This window comes from Nyctereutes procyonoides, unplaced genomic scaffold (genome assembly GCF_905146905.1).
Source record: "Nyctereutes procyonoides isolate TBG_1078 unplaced genomic scaffold, NYPRO_anot_genome, whole genome shotgun sequence".
Classification (NCBI taxonomy): domain Eukaryota; kingdom Metazoa; phylum Chordata; class Mammalia; order Carnivora; family Canidae; genus Nyctereutes; species Nyctereutes procyonoides.
Genome location: NW_026575125.1, coordinates 49,255,411 through 49,269,330, shown reverse-complemented (window position 1 = coordinate 49,269,330; position 13,920 = coordinate 49,255,411). Strand labels below are relative to the sequence as shown.

The 13,920-nt window shown below is 36.6% G+C and overlaps 1 protein-coding gene across 1 annotated transcript in view; it reads right to left on the bottom strand.

The window, feature by feature from the left end:
• The window catches only part of TEX11 (testis expressed 11), a 360,742-nt gene that overhangs the window by 328,629 nt on the left and 18,193 nt on the right, over window positions 1-13,920 (bottom strand). The window contains exons 3-6 of the mRNA XM_055338036.1: window positions 13,478-13,562; window positions 8,929-9,008; window positions 4,313-4,393; window positions 4,102-4,221 (exon numbers count right to left, since the gene is read on the bottom strand). Coding sequence (XP_055194011.1) covers window positions 4,102-4,221; window positions 4,313-4,393; window positions 8,929-9,008; window positions 13,478-13,562 — 366 coding nt within the window. The remainder of the gene's footprint in view (window positions 1-4,101; window positions 4,222-4,312; window positions 4,394-8,928; window positions 9,009-13,477; window positions 13,563-13,920) is intronic.

Sequence of the window (13,920 nt, the reverse complement as noted above, 5' to 3'; positions counted from 1 at the left end):
CATTCATTTGGGGAATATAAATGATAGTGAAAGGGAATATAAGGGAAGGGAGAGGAAATGTGTGGGAAATATCAGAAAGGGAGACAGAACATAAAGACTCCTAACTCTGGGAAACGAACTAGGGGTGGTAGAAGGGGAGGAGGGCGGGGGGTGGGGGTGAGTGGATGACGGGCACTGAGGGGGACACTTGACAGGATGAGCACTGGGTGTTATTCTGTATGTTGGTAAATTGAACAACAATGAAAAATTAATTTATAAAAAAAAAGAAAACTGGGTGAAAGGTATTCCAGAACTCTCATAATATTTGTGCAACTTTCTATTAATCTATAATTATTTCAAAATAAAAAGGTTTTAAAAATCACATTAGTTGGGGCCCCAGGTGGCTCAGTCAGTGAGGCATCTGTCTTCAGCTCAGGTCATAATCTTGGGGTCCTGGGATTAAGCCCCATGTCAGTCTGCTTCTCCCTCTCCCAATGCTCCCCTCCACACACACACACCACTCATGCTCTCTCGTTCTCTCAAATAAATAAATGGAATATTTTTTTAAAAAATCACATTAGTTAAGGGGTGCCAGGGTGGCACAGTCAGTTACATATTCCACTAGGTGTTGGCTCAGGTCATGATCTCAGGGTCCTGGGATTGAAACCCATGTGGGGCTCTGCACTCAGTGTGGAGTCTGCTTAAGATTTTCTCTACCTCTCCCTCTACACCTCCACCTCACATGCTCCCATGCACTCTACCTTTTTTTTAAATCAAATTAGTTGGCACACCTGGGTGGCTGAGCAGTTGAGCGTTTGCCTTTTGTTCAGGGTGTGGTCCCAGAGTCCCACATTGGGCTCCCTGCAGGGAGCCTGCTTCTCCCTCTGCCTATGTCTCTGCTTCTCTCTGTATCTCTCATGAATAAATAGATAAAAATTTTAAAAAATAAATAATAAAGTCCAGAATTTTGATGCCTCCAGCTTTGTATTTATTATTCAGGATTACTTTAGCTATTTGAGGCTCTATACAAATTTTAGGATTGTTTGTTCTAGCTCTGGGAAAAATGGTCATGGTATTTTGATAGGGAATGCATTAAATGTGTAAATTGCTTCCGGTGGTATAGACATTTTAACAATATTTGTTCTTCTGATCTGTGAGCATGGAATGTCTTTCCATTTCTTTGTGTCATCTTCAATTTCTTTCATCAGTGTTATAAAACTATAAAGTTTTCAGAGTATGGATCTTTCACCTCTTTGGTTAGATTGTTTCCCAGGTATAGTTTTTTGTAATTCTAAATGGGATTGATTCCTTAATTTCTCTTTCTGCTGCTTCATTATTGGTATATAGAAAAGCAACAGATTCTGTATGTTAATTTTGTATCCTGTGACTTTACCAAATTTATGTATCAGTTCTAGCAGTTTTTTGGAGGAGTCTTTTGGGTTTTCTATATACAGTATCATATCATCTGCAAATAGTGAAAATCTGACATCTTATTTACCAATGTGGATGCCTTTTCTTTCTTTTTGTTGTCTGATTGCTGAGGCTAGGACTTCCAGGACTATGTTAAATAGCAGTGGTGAGACTTGGACATCCCTGTCTTGTTCCTCACCATAGAGGAAAAGCCCTCAATTTTTCCCCATTGAGGATGATAATAACTGTGTGATTTTCATATATGGCCTTTATTATGTTGAGGTATGTTCCCTCTAAACCTACTTTGTTGAGGGTTTTTATCATGAATAGATGTACTTGTCAAATGCTTTTTCTGCATCTACTGAAATGATCATATAGTTCTTTTTTTTAAATCATATAGTTCTTATCCTTTCTTTTCCCCTTAATGCGGTGTATCATGTTGATTGATTTGCAAATATTGACCAGCATTGAAACCCAGGAATAAATCCCACTGGATTGTGGTGAATGATTTTTTTATAATGTATTGTTGGATTTGGTTTGCTTGTATTCTGTTGAGAATTTTTGCAACCATGTTCATCAGGGATATTGGCCTGTAGTTCTCTTTTTTAGTAGTCTTTATCTGGTTTTGGTATCAGGGCCTCAGAGAATGAATTTGGAAGTTTTCCTTCTTTTTCTGTTTTTTGGAATAGTTTGAGAAGAATAGGTATTGACTCTTCCCTTTTTAAAAAAGATTTTATTTTGTAGTAATCTCTGCACCTAACGTGAGGCTCAACCTTAGAACCCTGAGATTAAGAGTTGCATGTTCCACTCACTGAGTCATCCAGGTGCCCTGATTAACATTTCTCTAAATGTTTGGTAGAATTCACCTATGAAGGCATCTATCTGGGCCTGGACTTTTATTTGTCATAAGTTTTTCGATTACTGACTCAATTTCCTCACTGGTTATCAGTCTGTTGAATTTTTCTTTCTTCTTGTTTCAATTTTGGTAGTTTGTAGGTTTCTAGGCATTTAAACATTTCTTCTAGGTTGTCCAATTTGTTGGCATATAGTTTTTCATAATATTCTCCTATAATTGTACTTTTGTGGTATTGGTTATTATTTTCCTCTCGTTTATGATTTTATTTATTTGGGTCTTTTCTCTTTTCTTTTTTTAAAAGATTTTATTTATTTATTCATGAGAGATACAGAGAGACAGAGACATAGGCAGAGGGAAAAGCAGGCTCCCTGCAATGGAGCCTGATGTGGAACTCGATCCCAGGACCCTGGGATCACAACCTGAGCCAAAGGCAGACACTCAACCACTAAGCCACCCAGGTGCTCTTCTCTTTTCTTTTTGATAAGTCTGGTTAGAAGTTTATCAATATTATTAATCTTTTCAAAAAACCAGCTCCTGGCTTCGCTATCGGTTCTACTGTGGGACCCAGGAAATGTAACAAAAATCCCCTACCCCTGGACAAGCAGAGCAGGACTAACTCCATTTTGTGCTGCACCTGCCACCTCCTGTATGACCCCCACATGACCTGCTTATTGCTTAAGGCGCTGCCCCACCCTAGTCAAGCCGCTGGGCACACCCTTATCGGAAATCGGCTCATAAAAATGTAACCCCATCTTGTGCCCGCCAAAACTGCGTGCCAATTCTGACCAAAGTGATAGGCCAGTTCAAATGGTCACTATAAGGTGAATCGTAATTCAATTGGCCACCTGCGTGTGGACCGCCATGACTGTGCAACTTTCTGCATATGTTACAATCCCATTGGCCACTGGCCCCTATAAAGCTGCTACGCCTTTAAGCCTCGAGGTCCAAGTCCCTGCTCCGCTGTGTTGGGTGTACTTGGACCCAAGCCTAAGCTTGTAAATAAACCCTCATGTGTTTGCATCGGTGTCAGCTCCTTGGTGGTTTCTCGGATTCGCAATCTTGGGCACAACACTACTATGTTTTTAGTTTCTATATCATTTATTTTTGCCCTAATCTTTATTATTTCCTTCCTCCTGCTCACTTGACTAATATGAATGTTGCACAATTCTGTGTATATACTAAATCACTAAATTGTACATTTAAAATGTGTGAATTTTATAGTAAATGAATTATATCTCAATAAAAATGTTAATGTTAAAAAATAAAGAGGAAAAAAATAAAGAGGATTATACTATATGATTTTTATAGTTTCTTTCATTTCTAGAGTTACATAATTACAGAGAGCAAACTTGTCATGGCTACATTTTGTTAACTAAAAATGAATACCTAACTGCACGGTGACAAAGGAGGAAACCCACAAGCCAAAAAGGGGTAAAGTACAACTTTAAACACTGATAGTAGCAGACTTTTAGAAAATATCAGTAAACAACCTGGAACAATGAGAAGATTACTATTTTAGGCTACTATTTCAGACAGACTGTTAACGTAAGAGAGTCACAGACAGGTGTTTCAAGTCGAGGCTACTGCTGTAAATAAATGATAAACATTACATGCAGTGATTGAAAATGATGTTTAGTTATATATTAGCCTTTCTGAGTTCATCCACCCCCACACAGATACCAATCACCATTAATAATGTTACTTTCAGATATAAAATGGAGACAAAAGGTCAAATATAATATCCTATATAAAAGGCCAATGACACTTGACCTTCTTCTAATAAGTTCTATATCATCACTTTATATTTACATATACAAAATGCTCCACTATAAGGCTATGGTGACTATGATACCTACTGCTTCTGCTTGGTAAGAAAGCACTTTGAAAAGGTCCCTCTCCATGGCAATCTTTTGCAAAGCCATGTGTATCTCAGTGGAGCTTCTCTGCATTAATTTGACATATAACTGCTCCAGGCCCTGAAAAATAAAACCATAATACAATGTCATGATGAAAATAACCACAATTGTTACTAATAATTGCCGCAGCTAAAAACCAATGGTAACTTACAGCCATGGCAGCTTGAAAAAATTCATCAGCAATCACAGCATTTCCAACATCCACCCACCCTTTTCCTGTTTTCATATTCATCTGGAAGAGAGAAGTTAGAAAATAATTTTTAACAATTCACAACTCCTCCAAACTGGCTGAAAAGGGTATTAGATAAAATATTTAATCCTCTGTTGATATTCAGTAGTGTAATACCCAGAAAAAAATAACAGTAATTATTAATTAATTCTATGTTTTGCTTTGAACTATATAATTTAAAAGAAATGGTCTCAAGAAAAGCAATAACAAAAACTTAATTGACTCAAAAACACATCTTCTAAGAATTATTAAAAGAAAATATTGAGATAATTTAGATAGGAACAGAAAGTTCTGAAAAATTAATCCTTCATACACTTGAAGCAAGTTTTACAATAAGCATTATTATAACTCAACACACTTTGGTTCTAGTTTTTAATTACATCTCTAGAGGTGCCTATGTGGCTCAGTTAGTAAAGTGTCTAACTTCGGCTTGGGTCATGATCCCAGGGTCCTGGGATTGAACCTTGCATCTGGCTCCCTGCTCAGTGTGGGGGCCTTCTTCTCCCTCTCCCTCTGCCCCTCCCCACTGCTTATGCATGCTCTTTCTCTCTCATGCAGTCTCTCAAATAAATAAATAAAATATTTTTAAAAAATACATCTCAGGACACCTGGGTGGCTCAGCTGTTGATCGTCTGCCTTTGGCTCAGAGCGTGATCCCAGGATCTGGGATCAAGTCCCACATTGAGCTCCTTGCAGGGGGCCTGCTTCTCCCTCTGCCTGTGTCTCTGCCTCTCTCTCCCTCTGTGTGGCTCTTGTGAATAAATGAGTAAAATCTTAAAAAAAAAACACATCTCTAACAAAATTTTTATTAATCCAACAAATGTTTGTTAAGTATACTTTACAAGCCAGACACACTAAAGAAGTTCACAGTATTACAACTGACAGACGTCTAAATAAATAGTTGATATATTATATGCACAAATGCTATGGAAGCAAACAAGAACTGAATCAAGATGGAGGATTGAGTACACACTATATAGCTCTACTCTGTTCTACTACAAATCCCCAGAAATGATGTGTGTGTGTGTGCATATGTGCATGTATAAAATATATATAATATATTGTACATTTTACTATAAATAAACATGTAGGATATATGTATACTACAAACTTTTATGTAAATTTTTGAGTATAAATTTGATTCACTATAAATCCCTAGAAATTATATATATTATGTAATATATATAATGATACAAATAATCTTTAAGGACGTATATATACACATATATATATATTCCTTGGAAATAAGAGAAGATATACACATATTTTTCTTATTCAATAAGAGTCCTGGAAAATGAGGAGCATTTTCAGTTGACCTGAAATTATGAAGAACCTCTTAAAAATAGACAGCAAATGGGATGAAACAAAAATGCACATATCAAAATGCACAAGAATGCAAAATATGGAACCCTCCTGGATGTGAATAGGAGTAATATCAGGCAACTGGCTTCCCCACCAAGAAGTATCTTCCCTCCTCCCCAGGAAGGAACAGTGAGTACAATCACTTAGGCTGGAGAAAAATAGAGTTCCAGGTGGCTGACAACACAGGCCAATGCAAAACATCCAGTCACTGAATTCAGGTTAAATAGTGTGATACGGTATTCAAAGACTATCAAGGAATCTCAACTCAAATGTGAGCAAAAATCACCAAACAATTGAGGAAAACCAACACCATGAAAAGACATCACACTCAACAAACACAATATTTAAGGAAATAGAATTAAGAGAACAGATGGAAACAAAGAGAAATAGCATTACCCACAGAATCATAGAGTAGTCACAATCAGTAAAATACTTTTAATTTTCTATCTTTGAAATCAACAAAGCCAAAAATGCAAATACTAGAAGTTAACAGGTTAAAGGTTAAGGGAAAGGCTGAGAGAATGTAAAGGTACAGATATCTTCATAGGGTAGAAAGTAAAAATATACTCTCCAAAATTGGTGGAGCAAGAAAAATTTTCAATATACTACATTTAAAGTTTAAAAAGAAAAAAAAAGTAAAAAAAAATAAAGTTTAAAAAGGCTGCCATCAGATAAATTAAAAATAGTATATAATTAACAAAAACTGAAAGGGGGAATAGAGGGACATAAGAGATAATAAGAAGATAAATCTTCATCTGTCATAGCAGAAAAAAATAGATCACATATAAAACGACAAATCAAGTTTTTATTATTATAGGGCAGCCAGATGGCTCAGCAGTTTAGCGCCACCTTCAGCCCAGGGCATGATCCTGGAGACCCAGGATAGAGTCCCACGTCGGGGTCCCTGCATGGAGCCTGCTTCTCTCTCTTGCTGTCTGTCTGTCTGTCTCTCTCTCTCTGTGTCTCTCATGAATAAATAAATTTTTAAAATATTTTTAAAAATTAAACTTTTTTTAATCACTATTTACTCATTATATGTTTTCTCTTTCAAAAACATATACATTTCATAGCTCTGTCTAGTAAAAAGGCCTAGAAACAAAGACCAATGCAGGAGCAATGAGCACTTGTAATTTCCAGATTGTTGTCTCTAAATAGCATTCTCCACTAAAAGGAAACAGGGCTCTCTTGAGGAATGACTAGGGCTGGAACTATACAAAATAAGACTGGTTATCTTATCAGAAATCAAATTTTATTTTACTGCAGTTTCAGTTTCACTATTAAAGATTACTGGAGTAGTGCCAAAAGGCTTCAGAATCACTTCAAGAGGCTCCTTCTGGCCAAAGATAGGTACTTCAATAAGAATAAATAAAATGGATTGAAATGCATTACAAATGTTAACATCCAAGAGTTCACAATGATACTTTAAAAAAAAAGTATCTACCTGATAACTATTTAAGGAGTTTAGGGACCCAATTCATTCTGGAAACTTAAAAAAAAAGAAGAGGTCAAGACTCTTATAAAGGTACACTTCAAAGTAACCAAATAGTTGATAAAGGTAAGTTTCTCTCTATCCCAGTTAATAAAGAAGGAATATAGAAGTAGAATGTGTAAACCCCTACAGAAGTAATGGACATAGGTCTAATAATCATCAAAGAACACTAATACGATGGAAGTATACCATACTGCCTATGAATTCTTCTTGACAAAACTGAACCTGAATCAGATCATGTTTCTAAATCTACCTACCTGTTTACAGGAAAAACAGGAGACAGAAGACTATATTAATGATACCATGAAGATGCAGTTATCAGAATCCAAAATTTAGGAAACTCTATCAGACAAATATGTTTCTTGTTTCTTCAACAAATATGTGTTCAACAGATTTTAAAAAAGGAGGAAGAAGCATATAAATTAAAAGAGACATATTAATAAAATACAAGGTGTAGACTTCCTTTAATCCTGGTTCTAAGGAACCAATTAGAGGGAAGGAGAGCAAAGAGAGAGCACATAAGTAAGCAAGATCAAGAGAGAAAGTGAGAGTATAAGAGTCTGAAAGTGTGGGAATGTGGAGGCAGGAGACGAAGACTGGATATTTGATGATTTTAGGAAATCTTTGTTAAATTTTAGCAGGTGTGACCATGGGCATTTGGTTTGTTTGAATAAAAAAGACACCTTGTCAAGGCGCCTGGATGGCTCAGTGGGTTAAGCATCTGGTTAAGCGTCTGCTTTTGGCTCAGATCATGATCTTGGGGTCCTGGGATCAAACCAGAGACAGGTTCCCTGCTCAGCAGGGAGTCTACTTCTCCTTCTCCCTCTATCCCTCCACCCCACTCGTGTTCTCTCTCTCTCAAATACTTTTTTTAAAAAGACACCTTGTCTTTTAGAAACACATATTGAAATATTTATGAACAAAATGATATAGTTTGGATTTGTTTCAAAATAATTCATGGGGGCAGCCCTGGTGGCCCAGTGGTTTAGTGCTGCCTTCAGCCCAGGGCGTGATCCCGCAGTCCTGGGATCGAGTCCCATGTCAGGCTCCCTGCCTGGAGCCTGCTTCTCCCTCTGCCTGTGTCTCTGCCTCTGTCTCTCTCTTTGTTGTCTCTCATGAATAAATAAATAAAATCTTCAAAATAATCCATGGGGTCAGGGGTTTGCTGTTGGAGGAGATACAGAAAAGAAGAGTGATCAGGAATTAGTGATTACTCTAGCTGAGAAATGGGTAAATGGGAAAATCATCGTACTGTCTTATCTATTTTGTATGCACATTTGAGTTTTTCAATAAAATACTATTTTAGAACACTGGAAAAATATTTTCCACTTTAAAAAAAAACACTTGCTTCTAGGAAACAAGACAGGGGTAGGGAAGGATGGAGTAGAGAACTATTACTTTTTATGACTTATCATAATTCCTGAATTTAAGTTCAAAACTTAGTCTACTGAATCACTGCAATAATGATAGTACTGCTGAGACCTACAATTGTTAATAGGTACAATTATCATAAAAGGAACATGGAAAAAAATTAAAAAATAAAAAATAAATAAATAAATAAAAGGAACATGGATAGCGCTAAAGGATATAACATTCTTCTCAGTTCACACTAATTTCAACCATCTTCATAAGAGTAACGACTATCTCATTGCATCTGCACTTTTCTCCTCATTTAATTAGGACTTACCAAAATCTGTCTTCGAATGGCTTCTTCTGAAGCAGCTGAACCTCCACACATGCACACCAACTTGCAAGCAACGTGCCATACTGCAAAACAGTAATCAGATACCCATAAACACAAAACATTCATTCTCCTTTTATATACACTTATAAAAAGAAAAGAGGAGCAAAGTGAAACCAGTCTTGTTAAAACATAACTGTAAACTCCATTTTAAAAAATCAATTATCAAAAAAAAATCAATTATCAAAAGTAAATGAGCTGAAAATTATAAAATGCATTATTTGCTTAATGCTCCAGTAAGATATTTAATTTTCAAACTTTAAGTTCTGCAGGTCTTACATTCTCAAGACTCATTGAAGATACCTAGTTCCATGTGATGCTTTTGTATGTATTATGCTGATAGCAAAATAATTCTAAGTAAAACTGGAATCAAAAGCAATTCAACATATGACAAAATTTCTGAGCATGAGAATAGTTTTAAATTATTCCCCTAAATAGTGAATCTTTCTAAATATATTCTTAACTGTAGATGATGTAAAAGTTCTTGAAGTATAACTTAGAAAATATATATTAGGTTACCTTCATTATACAGTTCATTTTCCCTGAAAATAGGAAAGTTTGAAAAATTATAAGCCCTCTTTTTTCATGAATTCTCTCATCATAAACCATTCCCAATTTTTAAAGATGACTTCATAAATAACCTAACTAGTTGCTTTGATGTTAGATCTCAGCAGCCATTCAATACCGTTTTCAATTAATATTCCACTGTAAAAGAGATTTTCCCAGATGAAATTATGGGATAACTGAAATCAGATTCTTATTACCCATCATGAAATATCAATTCTATTCATCTTTTAATAAAGTTTCTGAAAAAGACTCCCAATAAAATAACTCCTAATCATAGTACCTTGTCTTGCATTTCCAGTTTTGAAAATGTCTCCTTTATTTTTTCTAAGGTTTACTAATTCTTTGGTATTCTCAAGGAACCTGATCTCTCAATCATTTTCCCTCTCCAAAGATATCTTCAGTACCTCCTTCTCAATTTACTCCTTCCCTTCTACCTTCAAACGTATCTCTCTTCCCTGAAAAACATCAACTAACCCCACTGTGCTTCAAGCTTCTATCCCACTTCTCTTTTTTCAAAGACAAACTTCTTTTTTTTAAGATTTTATTTATTTATTCATGGGAGACACGCAGAGAGAGGCAGAGACATAGGCAAAAGGAGAAGCAGGCTCCATGCAGGGAGCCCGACACGGAACTCGATCCTGGGTGCCCAGGATGATACCCTGAGCTGAAGGCAGACACTCAACTACTGAGCCACCCAAACGTCCCCAAAGACAAACTTTTTTTCTAAGATTTTATTTATTTATTCATGAGAGACACAGAAGGGGGGGGCAGAGACACAAGCAGAGGGAGAACCAGGTTCCACAGAGGGAGCCCGATGTGGGACTCGATCCCGGGACCCCAGGATCACGCTCTGGGCCAAAGGCAGGCACTAAACTGCTGAGCCACCCAGGGATCCCCAAACTTCTTAAATTGAACCATCCATCTACTACTTCTAAATTCTTATTACTCATTTATCTCCTTAAGCCCCTACAATCTGTTCTGCATCCTTACCATTTTATTAAAATTGCACTCCCAAAGATTACCTTCCCTGACTTCCCAGCAACACTTCACAATGATCATAACTTTTTTTAAAAAATACTATTTCCAGGGCACCTGGATGTCTCAGTCCATTAAGCTTCTGATTCTTGGTTTCAGCTCAGGTCATGATCTCAGTCAAGGTCATGGGAATGAACCTCAAATCAGGCTCTGCACTAAGCAAAGAGTCTGCCTGGGATTCTCTCTTTCCTCTCCCTCTGCTCCTCCCCCTGCTCACATGTGCTTGCACATAAGCACACACTCTCCCTCTCAAATAAATAAATAAAATCTTTTCTAAAAAAAATGCTACTTCCTTTACCTCGCAGTATCCCCTGTATGGGAAATGCCTTAGTCTAAGACCTTCATCCCATCCCTACATTCTTGATCTGGCTGTTCAATAAGCCTTTGGGCCAAAAGCAGCTAAGGCTCAGACAGAATGCTACTTCAGCATAAAGATGTTTTCTTTGCTGCTGCTGCTGCTGTTTTATCTTTGTCTTTTCACCAGCCTGTTCTTATCCCCTCTATATTATAAACATCTTGGTTAGGTGCTTGCTGCCCAACTCCTTATATCTGCCTTACTCTTCCATCAGTGCCCAAAGTTTGATATTTCAACTGACTTCAGACAACACAGTGTTGTATTGTCTGGCATTTGTAAATTCTTTATTTTTATTGTTTATCCATTTCTTCCAGCTCCTCAAGCATAATGTATGCCTGGTATTTTTGTTCTGGAGTCTTACCTTGTCCCTTTCAATTACTGCCTGCCATAATAAAGTTATGACAATCCTATAAGGAGTAGGTACTCAATAAATGGATAGTGAGTTTCCTCTAGAATATTTTGACTGTTACTTTTGGTCTCCTAGCCTCGTTATTTTTCTTCACAGTCCTTAACTGCTAAAGTCAAGGTAAAAATCTCACTCTTTTCTCTTGACACCATTGGTTCCCAAAATTTGGTATGCATGAGAAGAACAGTTTTCAAATTATATACATGCCCAAGTTTTATCCTACACCTAATAAATCAAAGCCTCCAATGGTGGGGCATGAGCATCTGCATTTTAACAGACTCCACAGGGGATCCTTACTTATACCAGTATTTAAGAATAGCTGCTCTTTATTTTCTCCCTCAGAGAACTCAATTACTCATGTGGCTTCAACAATCACCTCCATGTGAATAACTACCAAATATCCAAGCAAGTTGACATTTCTCATAAGCTCCAGTCTCATATTTCCAAACTTATTATCACCTCAAATCCAAAAGGTCTACAACTAAAATTTACAACTCATTCCTCTACTTCTGGCTTTCCTGTTTCCGTTCATTGTTCCAATAATTCTTCCCAGTAACAAAAAATTGTAGCTTATAAATCTTTTTTTTTAAAAAAAATTTTATTTATTTATGATAGGCACACAGTGAGAGAGAGAGAGGCAGAGACACAGGCAGAGGGAGAAGCAGGCTCCATGCACTGGGAGCCCGACATGGGATTCGATCCCGGGTCTCCAGGATCGCGCCCTGGGCCAAAGGCAGGCGCCAAACCACTGCGCCACCCAGGGATCCCGTAGCTTATAAATCTTGACAACTTTTTCATCACATATCATAATCCAGGCACACTGATTAATCAACATATTTTTGGAATAAAACTCTTAAATCAGAAGCTTCCGAACTATATTCTGTTTTCCACTGTATCTTAAAATTATTATACACAGAATAGGCACCCAAATGTCTAACGCACAGAGTCCGTACTTTGGGAGAGGTCCATCCACCAAATCTCTACTATTCGACAAGTAGTGAAAAACAGCTAGAACAATGTTCCTTGATATACAGAATAGTAGGAATTTAGAATTAATACATTTTAATATCACACAGTTTGACTATATACTAAGTTTCTCCAACAGATAAATTTCTAACTCTTCCCTCCCCATAACTACAGGATCAAAGGCTCCTAGAAGCAATATCAACATTTATCTGAAAGTTAAAAAGGCAGAACTATTCTCTAAACATCCTAATAGAAGAGTGGACTAAAAAGAATATTACTGACTATATTAACCACTAATTACCCTAGGCCTACACTTAAATTGTACATAGTTTCGTTTATATTCATAAAGATAAACACTTAGCAATGAATTCTTCTTGCTGCATACAAACAAAATTCATTTGTCCTTACAAAGCCAGGCAGTCCAGAGATTCACGTTTTGGCTTGTTGCCTTGATATACCCTTTATAATGGGGCAATATACTTTCCATAAATGCATTAACTGTTGCTATCAGTGGAAATTAGTAACTGTCAGCACTCTAGACACAGCCATTTAGCTAAAGCGCCAGAACTCTGCCAGGCAGTAAAGACATATAATGTTTCCAAGTAGATGACTTTGGTTTGGGGGTTTTGTTTTGTTATTCTTTTTGTTTGCTCTCACAGGTAGAAAAAATTTCTATAATCTTTCTCAGTAACTCAGTCCAAAGTTCATCAATCCATCTCATGAGGAAATTATTCTTCACTGATTTTTAAATCTAAATCCCTCACATAGCAATATTTCTCATTCTATTTTTAATAGGGAAAGGAAACTACAATTTGATAGTCCTTCAGAATCATGAAGATTCTGATCATCTCTTTTTCAGGGAAAATAATCCATATCCTTTAATATTTCCTCAAGTTTTCATTTTCCCACCCTTTACTCATCTTTGTCGTTTACCATCAAACTATTTATTGCAGTGATGTTGTTATTAAGCAGGAGCTAATCTCTGAAAGAAAAATAAAATTCAGGATGTTTGCTCAAGAAACTTCTATGTATGGACCATTTTGTTTAGTTTTATTTTAACAAATATCGATCCTGAACTAGTCAAAATATTATTTAAACTTCAGGAACACAAACTAATGTATAATAAAACTACTACTCATAACACAAGTCACAAAATGTATACGTACGTTTAGCTTTCTGCTCTTCACTTATAACCAAATCTACTCTCTTGGTAACTGCCCAGTTCCACAGGTTTACTGCCATTTCTTCAACCTGGGTAAGAGAAACATTTTCTTAGCCAGTTAAAATACCATCCACCTCCAATGATATTTTTCTTGCATGTTTTATGCTTATATGACAATTGTGGGTCATTTACATGGCCTCCATAATCTAGTCCCATTCTACCTTGCCTCCTCAAAATGTACCCACTGTTATTCGAACGTCCCAAGAACACAATTTGTTCATTCCTATCCATGCACTTTTATTTGTATTATTGGCTTTACCTAAAAACCTCTTCCCATTGTCTTTATGTAACTCAAATCTAGTCTAGTCTCATCAGGAACATACATGAAGCTTTCAGCAACTACTACAGTCTACAATGATTTCTCTCCTCTTTGAATTCCTATATTCA